The sequence below is a fragment of the Microtus oregoni genome, unplaced genomic scaffold (assembly GCF_018167655.1).
Source record: "Microtus oregoni isolate MIOR12 unplaced genomic scaffold, Mior012 000013F_ref0000133, whole genome shotgun sequence".
Taxonomy (NCBI): Eukaryota; Metazoa; Chordata; class Mammalia; order Rodentia; family Cricetidae; genus Microtus; species Microtus oregoni.
In genome coordinates this window covers 40078796-40096916 of record NW_024543072.1, presented here as the reverse complement: position 1 = coordinate 40096916, position 18121 = coordinate 40078796, and the positions used below count along the sequence as shown (strand labels likewise).

At 42.6% G+C, this 18121-nt stretch overlaps 1 protein-coding gene across 2 annotated transcripts in view; it reads left to right on the top strand.

Annotated features, from left to right (window-relative positions):
- Positions 1-8508, top strand: part of Astn1 (astrotactin 1) — a 324436-nt gene extending 315928 nt beyond the window's left edge. For both annotated transcript variants that reach the window (XM_041662555.1, XM_041662554.1), the window contains exons 22-23: positions 659-842; positions 5350-8508. In XM_041662555.1, coding sequence (XP_041518489.1) covers positions 659-842; positions 5350-5587 — 422 coding nt within the window. In that variant the 3' untranslated portion in view covers positions 5588-8508. The remainder of the gene's footprint in view (positions 1-658; positions 843-5349) is intronic.
- Positions 8509-18121: the final 9613 nt, after the last annotated feature.

The window sequence follows — 18121 nt, the reverse complement described above, 5'->3', positions numbered from 1 at the left end:
TATTTATTTTCTGGCACATGTAAATACATGCACATATATTGCATATGATTATACATATATAATTAATGGCTGAATACTATGTAATGATATTTTGATAAGTAATGGACCACATATACCACAGTGGTCCCATGAGCCCATAATGAAGCCACAAATTTTCTATGCACAGTAATGATGTAGCAGTCATGATGTAAGAGCAAAATTTATTTTCACGGGCTTGTGGTGCTGATGTAAACAAATCTATTGTGTTGCCAGTCACATAACACACACGATTGTGTGCACCTAATAATATTGACCCTGATAATGAACAACTATCTCTGGTTTATGTATTTACTCTTCTAGGTATAAAACTATGTAGTACTCCACTTAGAAAATACCTTATTGAAAATAGCATACTATTTCACAGCAGCAGCCTTTGCATCTGCATCTACCCTGTCTCTTGATTGAGTCCTTCTTCTTGCTCCTGTTTTAATCTTGTAGTGTTCATCACAATTCCAGGAACAATGGTTATGCCTTGAGTATATCATATGTAACACATGTTAATAGATGGTGCCATCTATTTTGTTTTGGTGCACTCTATATAATCTCTGAACAGAGTTGAAATCTCCTAATGATGCATTTCCCAAAGCACAGCTGGACTTGCCTTTTCTTTCCTCCTCAGAAATAGCAGACAAGATCTACAATCTCTTCAATGGCTACACCAGTGGCAAGGAGCAACAGACTGCCTACAACACCCTTCTGGACCTGGGTTCCCCCACTTTGCATCGAGTCCTCTACCACTATAACCAGCACTACGAGAGTTTTGGGGAATTCACCTGGCGGTGTGAGGATGAATTAGGTCCCAGGTACTCAGTGAACTCTGCATTCTCTTTTCAACACTCTATGGAGTCTTGTGTGTCTCTTATGCTGTTGTACTGTTTCCTGGAAGTTGTAGAGACTTTCTGAGGGATCTCAGATGCTCGGAGAACTAGGTGACATGTTTTACACAGCCCAGGGCATGCAGAGTGGTTTGGAATCAGTTCTTTTGAAGCAGGTTGAGTCATGAATTCACATTCTGAGCCTTTGTTCCTGTTCTTGATCCCACTGATACAGAATTCCAGATTCTAAATTTATAGGGAATCAAACCTCAGTCTTGTGAAAGAAAATGAAAAGTTTTACTAAGGAGGTCATCATGGATCATCTGGTGCACATGAATGTTACCTATAGGATGCAGACTTTTGCATGCTCTTTCAAGCTGGTGTTAGAGAAGATGAGGCCTCCATTAAGGTGACATGGTATTTTCCCATTTACTTCTGACCCAATCCTGTCCCTTCCTAATGCACAATATATACTGCTTTTAGGTCATGAAGCTCAGGTAGAATTCCTGGAAAGTAGGGAATGAGGAGTGTAGAGAGATAGCACTCCTGTCTTAGACTGTCTATTCTGACCATATATTGAGATAGCAGATTTTCCTGGAAATTCTGTAATTCTTAGACATAATAAATAGGTGGGTTTCATAAAATTTAGTACCATAAATCACTCAAGAACTTGTGAAAAATGAAGATATGACAAGGGCTGTGAGAATGGGGAAAATAAAGTGAAAGCAAAAGAAAGGGGAGGACAGGGTGTGGTGGAAGGTGGAGGACAGAAGGAGATAGAGAGAGACATGGGGGAGCAAGAAAAGGAGGGTGGGAGAGAGTCAGGAGGAGGAGGCAAAGTGAGGGAAACTGATGCTGTAGTATCCCTGCTCACCCTACCCCTAGCTCTTAAACAGTCCTCACACTTTAGTCAACAGGCAAAGCAATGTTGCCCAGAAGTCATCCCATCCCAGCTTCTGACGTCTGAGGACACTCACCTCAGTAGTTAGAAAGTTTCTCAGAGACCATTGTTCAGGACATCCTGCCCCCCCTCTGTCTCTGTGTGTGTGTGTGCACTTAAGTATGTTCATGCATGCAGGTACACTAGTGTGCTGGTGTATGTGTGTGTGTACACGTAAGTACACACATATGCGCAGGTACACTGGTGTGCTGGTGTGTGTGTGTACACACAAGTGTGTACGTGTGTGCAGGTATGCTGGTGTGCTGGTGTGTGCAGGTGTGGTAGGAGGTCAGGGTCCGCTTTGGGTACTGCCTCCTGTCTCTAAGTCTATGGATGTGGGGTTATAATAGCATCCCACCCCAGGGTCCTGGTTTCTGAGAACTGTACTAACATCTGAATGGCCAGCACTTTGTTGACTGAGCCATCTTCCCAAGCTCTACTTTATTATTTTCGGAGGAAGTAGGCTATTCAGGTTATTCTTCCTGGAATAAAACAATAGTTTGTATAAAGTCAGGCAGGATCAAGCTACACTCTGTAAGTTTACCTGTAATTTACAAAGAACGATAGACTTTGAACAAACAAAGCCACTGTTGTGGGTCTAACGGAAATACATAGGGGGCAGTTAACTTGTCTGCCTTGTATTTTTTAAGAAATAAATTCTGACTTAGAATGTAGATACGTACTAAGGAAATGTTCTTTATACTCTAGACCCTATAACTACCTTTGGCCAAATTATCGCTCACACATGTCATACTCTCCTCTAGCTACCTCCTCCTCTTTCACTCTTTCCTTTTTTCTTTTCCTTCTGCTCCTAATGCCCCTCTTTTCCTCTCTTTAATCTGAAATTTATCCATTATACACACACGGTTCTTTGTTAGGGAGCAGAAATGCCACAATTTGAATGGCACTAGCATTGCAAATTTTATTGTTACTTCTAAGGGCATTTGAGTCTTTAAAATTTCTCTTTTATGACTCAAGATTCAGAAGGAAGATTGGTTAATGCAGAAAGTGAGCAGGGGAGGATACGGGGATGCCACTGTGAAGCAACACCAACTGTTGACTGTTCACCCTCTTCTCCACATTCTCCTCCCAAGGGCTCGCATGGGCAATACTGGTCTTTCACAAATACATAGTAGAAAACATTGTGTTATTCCATTAGTCCATGGAAACAAAGTCTTAGTTGTTAATGTCATGAGTCTCAGAGAGAGCCACAGGAAAGGAAAAGTTCACAGCCTTCAGGGACATCAACTCACTCCAGGGTTAATTGTGAGAATGAATAAAGACAGGTCTGTGGGAACACACTTCCTGTTAGCAAACAGAAAGGGTTCCCACTGTTCTGGTAGGGTTATTAAAACCTGAGGCTTCCAGACTGAGCTGAGGTTGCAAACACTGACTGAGGACAACAGTCTTGCACCATTGCTAACAAAGAAGGCTGCTGCCTCTGAGATGCTCAGACCCAAAGTAATTATTATTTAAAGAACAATCAGTGAGCAATGAAAACAGCAACAAAGACTCCATAGACTAATTCAATTCACTCTTTTGAAAGGCTACTGGGTTGTGCTCCTTCTGTTTCCGGAAGATGATGAGATGTTGTCCTCATTCCTTCTTCATACCCCACCCCCACTTCTTTCAACTCCTCAGAAGGCTAGCTAATGATAGCACACAAAAGAAGGTTTAAGAGGAAAGGGCCACCAAAACCCTGAACCCTGCCTGACCAAACTAGAGGAGCTGATAGGGACAGTTCAGATCATCCAAAGAGACTCATTAGTCAGATGACAGAGTTCCTCCAACCTACCATCATTGGAGAAAATACAACTTCTTTTTAGTGAGGTCACGCTGCTCTTCGTCCCTTGACTTTGCTGCTTGAAGTATGACATCTTTACTCCAAAACCAGCTTAACCCTCCTTCTTCCTGTCATCTTAGGAATCCAGTGATATCACTGTCCCACCCCCCCCTGACAACACACTCGCTGCCCAGATGAGGAGGAATTAAATGGGTGTAGTTATGCTTTGAAATGTTTACTATAGAAGAGATGCAGAAAAATTCCCATTTGTGTAAGGAGTTGTTGATTAAAGCGGAAAAGAGATCATTCTTCACAAGAAAAGCTTTTCAGCTTAGCAGTGAGTTAATACTGCGAGGGATTCGGTTCTGCAAGCTTTCTACTCTGCATTTTGAGCCTTTCATGAGCTTGTTCCAGTAGGAGAATCATCTTCATGGCTTCCCGGCCACTTATATCTTTGAAAAATAGAAACGAAGCACAACTAAGTGAGAGAATCCCTTGTCCTAGGTGCTTAGAAAGAAAACCAACATGGCCCTAGAACCGGCTTCCAGGTATCCTTTATCTCTGACACCAGGGAAAAGGACACAGCAGTCATCCCACTGCTAGCTGTTTCACTAGGCTGTGCTAACCATTTCACCAGGCTGTGTTAGCCATTTCGCCAGGCTGTGCTAACCATTTCACCAGGCTGTGTTAGCCATTTCACCGGGCTGTGGTAACCATTTCGCCAGGCTGTGCTAACCATTTCGCCAGGCTGTGCTAACCATTTCACCAGGCTGTGTTAGCCATTTCACTGGGCTGTGCTAACCATTTCGCCAGGCTGTGTTAGCCATTTCCCCAGGCTGTGCTAACTATTTCCCCAGGCTGTGCTAACCATTTCACCAGGCTGTGTTAGCCATTTCACCGGGCTGTGTGTCAGAGGTTCCCACATGCAGAGACAGCAGTATTGTCAAATGGGTGCAATTCTGGGCAACCTTGCTCTCCTCTCCTTCTGCTCCCAGGATCCTCGATGGCTCAGGTGCCCTCTCACCCACTCCCTTCCTTGTTTACTCAGTGGTGTTTGGTAGCAACAGCAGTGGCCTTGTGGCTTTATGAAGGAGATGAAGAAGCGGAGCATGAGCTCCCCTGAAGGTTAATTAGGTGGTGTGTGCACCTGGGCGTCTGCTCTGTCCCAAATAGACTCCTGGGTCAGTGTGAGCCAGAGCCCCATTGTCCTTGGGCGTATTGTACCATAATTCCCTCAGCACAGACATAATTGGTTACATCAGATACCCCTTTCATTCCACTATATTGACTGTTTTTTTTTTATCAATTCAAATTTAGCCTTGAAAGGAGAAATTCTCAGGCAAGTACATTACTTGTCATTTAGTGATGATAAATTACTGGTTTTATACGACATTGATTTGATTTCTTTCAAGACTACAGACTTCATGATTTAAAAGTTATATATCCCCACTAAAATATTAGTTATTCATTGTCTCAGCTTTATTTATTTCTTTCCTGGCTGCATTCGTTACTTCCATTTCTTACTTGTGCCTACATCGCTTTGCCTGGCCATGCCTTGCACTCATTCATTCATTCATTCATTCATTCACTGGACAGACAACCATGAAGGATCTGCTGTGCTAAGAGGAAAAGAATGGGATAGGATGGAGCAGAACGGTCAGCTCTACCCTGTTAAGAGTCTCGCCCTGGCAGTAATTTTTCTTTTCTGGCTGTCTCTTTTTGGCATGTCTTTTTGTTTCCTGACCAAAGCGTCCTTTCTCTTTGGCCTGTAGGAAAGCAGGCCTCATCCTTTCTCAGCTTGGAGATCTGAGCAGCTGGTGCAATGGACTGCTTCAGGAGCCCAAGATAACCCTGAGGCGCGCTGCACTCAAGTACCTGGGCTGCAGGTACAGTGAGATCAAGCCCTATGGACTGGACTGGTCCGAGCTCAGCCGGGACCTCAGGAAGACCTGTGAGGAACAGACCTTGAGCGTCCCCTACAATGACTATGGGGACAGCAAGGACATCTAGCGCCGCGGGTCCTGGGAGTCGCTGCCAAAATAAAGCAGGAGAGAAGAGGGGGACATCTGGGTGGGTTTGTGGATTTTTAGACATTTTTTTAATGGGACATCCAAAGCTCCACAGGTACCTTCTAAACCAGGAAGAGAGTAACCCTTGCTCCCTGCAGGACTTGTCCAGTGTGATAACCTCTATCTGCATGGTCACTCATCCTGACTGACAGTAGCTTCATGCAGCACCATTTTGTTTCCTTAGAAGATTACCTTGAAACTCATTTGGGCATTTATTTGCTTCAGTCACTTGTTTTTCTTCAAGAAATTCACCGGGATGCTTAAGCGCTCTACCGTGCTGCCCACGAAAGGTCAAAGGTGGGGGTGCTTCTATTAGAGTTCCCAGTGGCAGCTGGGAACAGAAGTGAAAGATAAATCTTCACCTGCCTGGTGCCTCTGCTCTGGCATTTCTTAGGAAGCCTTGGAATGCTGGGAGCCCAGGCATACGCTGAAGAAGATAATGAGGTGGCCCATGTGTGTTTCTCATGGGTTTTCGCCCAAGCTTCCTTGTTGCTATCTCCAGACCTCACAGGTGAAACCAGGTTCTGCTAGGGGTCCAGCCTTACTGAGTTTTAGGTCTTCCCTTCTTCATGTTCAGCCAGGACCAGAATTGCTGGTAGATTTCCGTCCTTTCTTCTAAACAACATGATCTTTGAGAGGCAGTGCGATACTGCCTGCCAAATCTAGGTCCAGAGAGGCCTACCTGCAAGACTACTCGGCAGACCCCTTTGCAGGAGATAAGTGGAGTTTGTTTAAAAATATTTATACTCTCTGATACTACCAACAGAGACCTAAGAGCCTTGATTCTGTTTGGTCCTGGGCTTGATTGATGTTTGGTTTCATCCGGGAATGAGATTCTTTCCCGTCAGTGTTTCAGTGAACTAAAGCTCTTATCAATCTGAAAAGTGCTTCTCTCCACACTCCCCTTACTAAATTTTCTGAATCATATTGTAATTTTTGACAGTCCTTTCTCTGATGTCAATCAGCTTGCTTCTGACCAGAGCATCTGGCAATCATGCTCAGTAGGGACTGAGGTCCCGTTTGCACTCACTGTCAGGGAGTGGGATGGTGACTCAGCTATCAGGAAGACTAGCTTCGTGGGTCCAGGTCAAGTAGCAATGACCCAATGTAATTCAGCCAGCTTGCCTTCCCTGGAACTCTCCGTACAGAAACACATGACATAACATGGGTCTGGAAGACTCTACAGTGCGGTCACCAAGCCTTATTCGTGCTGGCCAATTAGGAATAGTGACAGAAAATATTGATTAGCTGCTCTGTGATGGGCACTACTCTAAACATTTTACTGAATTCTCAACCTCCTAAGGAAAGATCTATTCTTTTCTACCTTTTTGTGATGAGCAATGCAGGCAAGAAGGTGACTCAAGGAAGCTTTACCTTCCTAAGGAACCACGTACAGATGTGCCCCTCATGCAACGGGAAGGGAGATTGCCAAAGTACACCCATAACTTTTGGAGTGGGGGTGCATTTGGTGCCCTCAGCACGGCAGCACCCTGGCTTCCCCCTGTGAGTGGGGAGGATTTATCTTGTTCATTTTGCCTCACAGATTCCCTAACTTTTAGAACAAAGTACAGATGAAAACTTGACTGTCTCACCCACGGCCAGTGTATGAGCTTTAGTAAAAGGGCATCTAAGGGCAATCTGTTCACTATTATCAGATAAGAGGATGCTATGGACTCATATGGTAGGGTGTGTACATCTCCTTACTGCTGTTTCTTTCTTTCCATCTTTAAGTCTATGATGAAAATGGTGTTTTGATTTTGAACAGAAGCATAATGAGGCTGCTGATGCCATCCAGCCCTGTTGGAGATAAGAGCTTATAGACTCAGGAGGGGAGACAAGGAGTGATGTTAAGATTATTACTCTGACCGGGTAGTTGTGGCACACACGTTTAATCCCAGCACTTGGGAGGCAGAGGCAGACAGATCTATGTTGAGTTCGAGGCCAGCCTGGTCTACAAGAGCTAGTTCCAAGACAGGCTCCAAAGCTACAGAGAAACCCTGTCTCGAAAAACAAAACAATACAAACAAAAACAACAAAAAGATTATTACTCTGTTTCCACCCCCATTCTGTTTTACTCCAGACATACCTTCCTCCTCTCTTTTATCCTTATGCTCTTCTCTCCAAAGCCCTTCCACCTCCTACATGAATCCATTATCATCTCTCTCTTTCTCCTCCCTCGCTTACCCTTGACTGCCTATTCTTTCAGTCTGCTCTTATGTTCTCCTCTCTTCAAATGTATGACCAGGTATACACACCCTCACTCCCAAACACTACGTACTCAACTCCTATGACTGGTGCAATGTAATTTTGAGTTTAAAAGTTCAACATGAATGGGTTAGGGGTAGTCTTGAGATGGTTATAGATGTGACTGGAGGACTTTTGCCTTCAAAAAGATAAGGATTACACACTGCCAGTCATTCTCAGTTCTTGCCTGGAGGAACTCTCTAGAAAAGCTAATGCAATTGAGCCAGTATTAAACCTCATTTCCAAGCTGCCAAACAGGTCTTAAGGGAGCCACTTCCATCCACCTAAATGCCTCCAGTTCCTTGTCAAACTGGGACCGCTATTGTTTCCTCTTGAATGCACACAAACCACTGTATAGCATCAGAACCTTAACTGAGTGTGCAATTGTTTCTCTTGAAGTTTGGTCCATTCGTTATTTTTATGTAACTGCACTCCTTGATATTCAAATGTTCTATTAAAAAGTTAAGTGTGAAAAACACTACACTACTGTAGAAGGAAGAGATGGTACAATGTGACCAACTTCAACTATAACAGTGTTGTTTAAGAGAATTACTGTACGATTATGAGAAGCAAAGTAATCGAGTAAATAATAAACAAAGCTGTCAGCAGGTGTTGAGTGTGTGGATATTGCCTCATGTCGTCCCATCAACTGAGCAATCATGGTGGCCTACCGGTGAATTAAAGTTCTAAGTGTTATAATTCATATTCCAAATACCTAGGCTTTGAAGCCATCATCTTAACTAGAATATAAAATGGTTTCCACAGACAATGATAAGCCTATGTTTACACGGTAGTGATTTTGATCCTCTGTCCCTTCCTCCAAGGAAGCAGAAGTAAAATGTCTTTGCAGCATATTTTCCGTCTTCCAGACACAGAGAGTCACAAACCTCCTCTGCCAAAGCATGGCCTTCCCCATTGAACCTGTCCTTACAAGGGGAAGGTAGGCTGACACACAACCTAAGATGAGAAGGGAAGGAAAATGTTTCAAAAGGCCACCCCAAATCCCTTCTTGTGTTTATCAACGTCATTTGAGATTTGCTGGATGTTATGAGATCCCTTCTGGTGGGTAACCTCAAATACCTAATCTCTTTTTTTCTACTCTATAGTGTGACTTTAGATGTTTCTTGTCTGCCACCAAAACACATGATTCACTTCAACTCGTCAATAATCAGAGGTTAAGAGTCTGGGCTTAATATATTCTCTGAAAAGCAATGATCAAAGTCCTAGGCCCTGCCTAGGCAGGCATGATTAAAAGAAGACACAGACTGGAGCAGGGTTCTATTTTGGTCACATGCTCTTCCACACTCCTTCCATCTAAATGTTCTTCTGCCTCTGCCCTCCAGTCTGGGCAGATTTATGACTGTTTTGGTCAACAGGTTATAATGGAAGTGACAGTTTGTGACTTCTGCATCAGAGTCAAAAAAGGCTTTGGGATTTTGACCTTCTCTGGAGCTCCTGCTCTCGAAGCCGTCTGCAATCACATAAGAAATCTAAGACTTGGAGCTGAGCAGCTAAGGACACTTTCTCTTCTCACAGAGGACCTGGGCTCAGCTTCCAGCACCCACAGAGCAGCTCTTAACCATCCATAGCTACAGTTGCCAGGGGATCTGACACCCTCTCTGGCCGCTGCGAGCCCCAGACATACATATAAATATGTTCAGGCAAAGACTTCTTACACATATCATAAAAATAAATAAATAATTTTTTTCTTTTTTTTTTTTTGGTTTTTCGAGACAGAGTTTCTCTGTGGTTTTGGAGCCTGTCCTGGAACTAGCTCTTGTAGACCAGGCTGGTCTCGAACTCACAGAGATCCGCCTGCCTCTGCCTCCCGAGTGCTGGGATTAAAGGCGTGCGCCACCACCGCCCGGCTAATAAATAATTTTTTAATAAATGAAAGACTGCCAAGAAGTAGGTGGACTTCCCATCTACTCCATGATGAGAAGGCTACATGCTAGCTCTTGGGCCCACGGTACCCACTAGGACAATTTTATTGACAACTCACAAATGAAATAGCCTGGTACCTTTAAGACTAATCCCCCTACCTCTTGCATAGGATCCCCAGCCTCTGTGAAAGTAGGAATCCCCTTGTCCAGCCTGCCTAGAATTCTTGACTTGTCTCAATTATGTAAGATGGTTGTGTCCTGTGGATTTGGAGTCAAATGAATACTAAGGTGTCTATTTGATCTGCTCAGTGACCAGCATACAACTAAGACTGTTCTGGGTGTAAATTGATCTCAGAAAGGAGAGGAAACCAATGCAGACATGACTAGGTAAGTAGGATGTTCTTCTCATTGATGGACAGAGTCTGTGATCCATGAAAGGACTACCAAAAGAAAGATGGACACCGTACCCCCGGGCTTCCAGGAGAGCAAACATCAAAATATACATGGTAGTACTGTGAGAAAGGAGACATTATTTTACGGCCAGAAAATGAGAAAAGAACCTCCCTCAAGGAGTGAGAAATAGTACTGAATGAAAAGGGCACTTTAAGTTATTTTGTTTGTATGGCCTTTTGCACTTGGAAATGGATGTGTCATTTCACACTTCCTGTGCCAGGTCCTATGCTAAACTCTTAAATGCATATACTTCAATGTTCATCACAAATTAATACGTAAGAAAGAGAAAGAAAGCAGTTACATGGAAGTATAACCATCTTTACCAATACCTACATGACTCTGATTCTAATATTATACTGCTTCTACACATTACCTTCATATTTCATTAAATATGAATTGCTGAGGAGTTGTTTTCTTCAGGAATGTCGTACTGATAAGTTTCTCATGGTCTAGTATATAACCTTCCAAATGACTATGCGCATGCATGCAACTCTTATTAAACCCCCTGGATCACACACTAAATGAAGACGTGAAGTTAGGAGGGGGCTCTTGTTGGTAAGAAGAAGATTGTTGCTATAGGGTGATGAGAGAGGAATGGAGAGTGAAATGACCAAAATTCATGGTGTGTGTGTGTGTGTGTGTGTGTGTGTGTGTGTACAAAAGTTCAAGGTTTAAAAGAAAAAATAAAAATTTAATTTTGAGGTTGTAGTCTATTTTCACAGTCTGCAAATACAGTTTGGTTTCATTTTAGGTGTTTTTTTTTTTCCACAAGGGGGTACTACAAAGCTACAGAAATATTATTCTAGCTCTGTGCATACCTTTCTGGGTCTTTTGGCTCTATTTCCTTCCCATGCATGCAGAGTCCTGTCAATACTTGGAAGAGACCTCAGGGGATAAAAGTCTTCAGGATAGCAGAGATTAAGACCTGTAATCCAGCTCTGATCTTGATTATCGCAACGATCAACCCTGTGTCCACCATGAACTCCTATAGTATTATTAGTTCATATAGACTAATTAAGTAGTATTTCCATTTCAAATAAAGCCCCAACATTGTATAGAAACTACTCTGAGTTCATGTGAGAATCTGGGACTTGGTTCACTTCTGCCCCATCCAAATTGAGAAAATAATATAAACATCTTGTTCCGGAGTTTTGCAATGTGGGCCCTGCAATTCCTTTCCTTACAGATGGTCAGGTTTTGACATCACATTTCTTCACCAACACTGACTTTTGTTGGTGTCTATGATATACTCACCCACATGGGGTAGAAATTAATGTAATTCATTCCTTATTACCTTTCCTACCAAGAGAATCCCGGCCGTACTCTGTGCTGAATAAACAAGGGCAAGTTTCTTTGTTTCGAATGATTAAAATGTCAAGAGACCCTGAGGCTGTTGTCCAAAGAGTCACACTCTTCTCTGACTTACTCTCCAGACAGGAAACATCCTGAAACCATGCCCTTGTGGTGTCCCAGGACTCAACTTCACAAGGATGAAACTAAAGTCAAACAAGTCTCGTTTGGAAACCATTGCTGGACCTTCTCTGCTCTATTCTTCGGCACACAATGGACTCCTAATAATGACATGTCTAGACTCTCTGACCTTTGGGCCTCCACTGGAACATGGGATGCATTTGTAGAAGCTTAGAGGACAGGTAGAGACACCAAGCTGGGATGCTTCCCCTTCCTCTACCTGAATGGTGTCTCCAGAACCTCTTTAGTGGCCCCTGTCTCTTCTGTGTGTCCCCTGCGCCTGCAAAGTATGAGCGTTTCTGGATGTTGCCATACCTAAGGTTGTCTTACCATTCCTTATGTCCCTTTTTATTAGTTCAATCTTTCTAGTTGATGCCACAGTTCAGAATCCCTCTATGGAACTACCTAAGACAATTTCTGTTTCCTTTTCTGGGCCTAAACTATTGCATACTTTATTAAAAGGTAATTACTTACATAGTATTTGACATAAGACTTTCAGAAGTCCTGAAGTTCTTGGAGACCATCTTGAAGATTGAGTTTTGATGACAAAGAAGTTTAGATTTATGTGAACTCTAAAACAAAGAAGTTTGCAGTTCAGGACTGAATTGAATCAGGAGTTTGTTTGGACATATGAACTGCTTCCTGAACAATCGGATTGACGATCATGGAGCTTGTAAATCAGTTCCTGGTCAGGAAAAGTGAGATCTATTAGTCAGTGACTGGGAAGAGGAGAGAGATAGTAACTCAGAGGATGTGTGCCATGCAAGTGCCTGTCCTAGTTACAGAAATGGAATAGGCAAAGAATAGGTGAAACTGTATATACGCAGGGAAATCAATGACATACGAATCATATTTTATAAATATCTTTGGACAAAACTAAAGTGAACATAAACTCATTGTTTATTGATAACGGAAACAGAATGAGAACAAATAACTCACTTCTGAGATCTTTTGGTCTCACTGATACATGATTAAAGCCTCCAAACTCTACTTAGGTTTTCTGTTTGTCTGTTTGTTTGTTTGGGGGCAGGGTCATAGTAGAACTCACTATGTGAAGCAGGCTAGTTTCGAACTCACATAGATCTGCCTGCCTCTGCCTATTGAGTGCTAGGAATAAACGAATAAAGGCAGACACCACCATGCCTGCCTTACTTAGGTTTTCTGAACTACCATTTTCATTTCTAAAACTGAATTTTAAGGCATATGAATAGTATAATTTTACTATCATGAACATCGCAGAATCAAGCATTTCAAAGCCTCCATTTTTGATGAGTGAGCAATACATCAGTTAAACTTCAATTTAGGTCTGAAAAGTAAGACTACTGCAGACAGAAAAGCACAGCAGAGCTTTTAGAGACTGAGATAGTGTGTGAATATTCACGACAGCTACAGGAATCAGCATCATCCCTTAGTCTGGAAGCCCAGGGACAGGGTGGAAGTCTCAGCAACCAGAGCCCCTCAAGGAAGAAAGACAGTTCATTAGTGCTGGAACTATGCTCAGGAACGATGAGGCTGATTCATTGAGGACACAGATCCTAAGGACTAAACGTATTGCTGCTGCCATGGCAAAGAGCCCTTGGTGCAGTAAGTCGACTGGGGCATCTAGCTCACAGGCAGGATCAGTCTCTTTCCCTCCTCTTCCTTCCTGTGTCCCTCTGGTGCACCTGTTGACAAAAACCTGCCCTGGGACCGAATTACAAAAAGGAACCAAAGCTTGCAGCCTCTCAACAGGAGCAGCATGGAGAGCGAAAGCATGAATCCAGACACAATAGCTGACTAACTGCCATAAGCAACTTGAAGACTGCACAGGGTGACACCTTTGAAAGAACATGACACAGTACTGGAAGCGTGCCAAGTGTTCAACAATGTTGGTGCTTTCTGGTCCCCTTCACTGTGTCTCAGACTTCAAAGTGGTTTCTACTTTCCTGGGCGTCTTCCCTTGACAACATGGTTGGATAGCAAGAAAACATGTTCCAATTTCACATTATGTATGCTTTTTTTGTGCCAAAGGTCCTGTTCAAATTTTGACATTGAACTTCCTTGAAGAGGTTTTACCACATCACACAAAGCATCTTTTTAAAAAGTAATTTTCGAGATTATAATATAATTACATCATTTCTACCTACCCCCTCCCAAACTTCTCATTTTCCCCATTCTGTTTCTATATCATGACTTCTTTTTTTAACAGTTGTTACATGTGTGTGTGATATATAAATATATATCCCTAAATATATAAAGCATCTTCTCATCTTTAGTTGCTGAAGATTCTATTGTGTTTAATCACAACTAATATTAATTGATCCCCATCAGTTATCAGCACCACGGGAGCACTTTTCATGGTTTCTCTTGTCTCACTACCAACATGTGACCACAGCTCTCTCTATTTTTCAGGTGAGAGCACTTAGCATTGGTATACCACTTTCCCAGTGTAACAGAGTTGCTAACTATGTCACCCTGCAGGCTGCCATGGGTTCACTTGTATGTATCCTTCCCCTTTATGTACAATGTGATGAGATAGAATCAAACTGACAGTGAAATTTGTTTCAACTGAGGTTTTTGTTTGCTTAGTTTTGTTTAGGAGGTGTGGGAGACACACAGTTTTATATGCAGCAAAACTTGCAGTCTTCCAAACAATGAACCGAATGTAATCATCTTTGTAACTCTGTCTTCCTGTTTCTTCTAGGTCTTTAGCACAGTGCATTGCTGCCATGGAGACGGTCCAACAGTGAGGCATTGTCAAGGCTCTTGGTACTAAGTCTTTACTGAAAATAAAGAACTCCAGAACGCCTCTTGCCTCTGATCTCACTGTGTTCTAACCTAAGAGTCGAGGTACATCCATCATCCCCACTCTCTGGCTTGACCTTACTTGCACATAAACCATCTAGCTGCTTGGAGGTCTAGTCCCTGATAGAGCAAAAACATTCTAACACACCCATTTTGATATCTTATGTGCACAGCACGATGATCTTTGACTGCAGCTCAGTTGCACTTCAGACCTCCAGCCTTCCAAAGTCTTACTCCTGGGCACTGGACCGGGAAAGAGGTTTTGATCCTCATCCTGTACCCTCTGTGTCCCTTGGCAACTAATGAGGGATTGGAGGACGCCTACAACAGAGGTGTTGGTGATGGAGCTGACTGGAGTGAGGCAAGGAGGGGGAACATAAGGGAAGGGGATTTGGTTGCTATGGCAAAGCAGCAAACACTTAGAGGAAGAGGGTGTGGCCCAGGACTTAATGATGTGCTGTTGGGTTTGAGCAGTAACTGGAATGTCTGAGCTGAGCTGTACTCCTTGCCACAAAGCTTGGGGCCAGGCCACCAGTAGGAACTGCCTGTACCTCTCTGGAATGCAGATGAAGGCAGGAGTGGAAAAGGCCAGCAGGCCTCCCAGGTGTGGATTTTCCTACTGCTCACCACAGAAGGGAGCCCTCCCCAAAGAAATCTGGAAAACTCTTCAAAGAGCCACAAGAGACTTGATCGATAAATTATTTCTTTCTCTCCAAACTCTGAGTCTGACATTCTTCAGACTATGAAGAGACACTTTGGAAGTCTTTCCCTGTACATGTTCACCTCCGTTAGTAGCTTTGCTTTCTGTCTTCTGGGAAACGGCATTTCTACTGTGGGAATAGAACTGCCATCTCAAGGCCCTTGAAGTTTGATCAAAAAAAATGTGTATTGTCAATGGGAACATAGATGGCTGGCACTGGCTTGAAATAACCAGAAAAGGCAAGGCTACAAATAAAGTGAAGGGCTAAAGCTAGTGTGATGTAGAGAACTTGCATTACAGAATAGAAGAAAGGCTGGCTCAGACAAGGTCAAGACATGTATTAGAAGCCCAGTGGTGAGATGAAACACTCATCAGGTAGAAGGTACATGGCAAACCTAACGAGAGCCCATTAAACAGTGAAGTTGCCATGTACATATGCACAAACATGCGTGCGTCTGAGAACAGAAGTAACCAGAATCTGACCTCACTTTCAGTTCTTGCCACCTCATATTCCTTTTCTCCACTGGTTTCTTCTAACCCTAAGCCTTGAGACCTTGTAAAAGCCATAGTAGGAATAGAAACTAAAATATCAAGATGACATTTTGGGTACATCTGAAATGCTCTTCAGGTGATGTAGGACACTTCCTTAAGACAAAGTGCAGAAATTGCTTCTTTTTTTAATACGCATGAACAAGTATCTCTTGTCCATAAATATTTATTAAATTCTAGCTGTAGTAGGTGAAAGAAAATTATACAGACACTTTATGTGCCAAATGCAATCAAGAGTTATTTTCATACAACCCATGTGAATGTGCACAACAGACCAACAAATTTACATTCATTCCTTATTTGACGCATGAACACTGGAAGAGTCAGTTGTCCTGCTCAAGACCTCCCTGAGATAAGAGGACAACAAGGTCTTTGTTATGAACACTCTCCTCTGTGAATGAGAAAACTTGAATTCAGGATGCCCACTGCAGATTACTTTTAGGGAGTCAAAGTTTAAAAAGTACAGATATCTTGGCAACAGTGGGCACATTTATAACTAGAGAAATCTCTGCTACTCTTTCTGCCCCAGTGATGTCCTTGCTTCTCTTCACCCTGTGGTGTCAATCATTGAACACCAAAAGTATCCATGAGCAAGGGTTGTTCATTAATGGATGCTGTCTAGGGAAAGTGCCCTTCTGAAATACCTTGTCAACTACATTTTCTTCCTGACATTTTTTTTTTAATGAAAGTTTTTCCTCATGTGACACTTGGACTTAAGATCACATTCTAATGATTTAATCTGGGACCACAGATTTAGATGGAGTCTAACTTAAAACACAGCTCCAAACTCATAGAACATTTTCTTAATTATATTGTATGCCATTTATATGTATATTAAAGAAGCAAAGATAATCTCACTTAGTTTATTAGAACGACATACACTGTAGGAAAAATCAAACACATTGAAATTCAAAATGTAGCTACTCACCACACCTACCAGTCTACTAGCGTCTTTCTTCCTGCACCAGGGACATTTCTGTTCACCCATGGTAATATATTTTTGACAATGATTTGTGAAGCTGTCAGGCTTCTTAGACTGTAAATCTTGCCAGATCAACAGTTGCTAATTCTTTTGTCCACATCCTGTTGGCTACACATTTTTATCTGAGTTGAGCATGTATTTGTGTTACCTGGGCCAAAGCCTGCCTAGGTGTTACAACAAATGATGAGCCCCGAATTCAGTGGTAATTGAGTTATTGACCCATCTCCATACTATATGGTCAAACCACATAGTGCTCTGCATTAGCCTGGTGCTAACATCCCTGTATGAGCTATTGTTAAAGAGCCAGTCAGGCTTATCACTCAATTTACCCTGTTCTACTCATGCCAATCCCAAATATACACACAAAAGAACTGATTTGCCTTTGGTCTCATGTCCATAAAATAAGGGTTGGTGATAGATTCAGCACACTTCAGAAGGCAAAACCAGAGATCCTAAAAAATGAATGAGATAGTATTTCTAGGGCTGCCATGTAGAGGTGTGAGATTCATGCTACTCAAGACTGCCTGGTCCAGGAGGTGAATGCATTTGGAAATTTACTGCTACTAACTGGAATTTGAAGTGGAGGTCTCTGACACTGGTTTACTTTTTCTCAAATGGAGAGATGTATCTTTTGAATTCTCATGAAGACATCAAAAAAAACTTAGCAGCTATCTAACTTCACCAGCCATCGAAGAGTTCACCGCTGATACTGGGGAAAGCCAAGAGCACATCTGAAAACAGCATCAGCTAAATATATTGATTATTCAGAGAGCAAGAAGGGACCATAGAAACAAAAATCTCATCAAATAGGGGTGTGCTGATTATTTTGTTGTTGTCATCCATTTAACACACAGGAGTCATCTGGAAAAAAGGAATCTCAGCTGAGAAAAATGCCTCCACCTGTCTGTAAACAAAATGCCCTTGTAGGCCATTCTCTTGATTAAATATTGATGTAGGGGTTATCATTCCTATGCAGGTAGGCTTGGGTCGTATGAAAAAGTCAAACTCAGTGTGCCATGGAGAGCAAGTCAGTAAGCAGAATTTGTCCATTTGTCCATGGTCTCTGATTCAGTTCAGTTATTGCCTCCAGTTTCCTTGCTTGACTTCCTGCCCTCACTTCCTTCATGATAGACTGTAAGTTTTATGATTAAATGAGCTCTTTCTTCCTCAAGTTGTTTTTGGGTCAAGTTTTGTTTTTAATGGCACAGAAAGCAGATAGGACAAGGGAGACAAGGCATGGCTTCATGGGACAAGACTTGGGAGAAGCAGCCAAGGAAGGGAGTACAAGGAGGAAGAGGAAATGAGTTGAGGTGAGGGAATGGCTGAGCTTGGCAGTCAGTTGAGTTCCAGGCACTGATGAAGTATCTGATCAATAGGGCCACAGAGCTTGGGGCCAGGCCACCAGCAGGG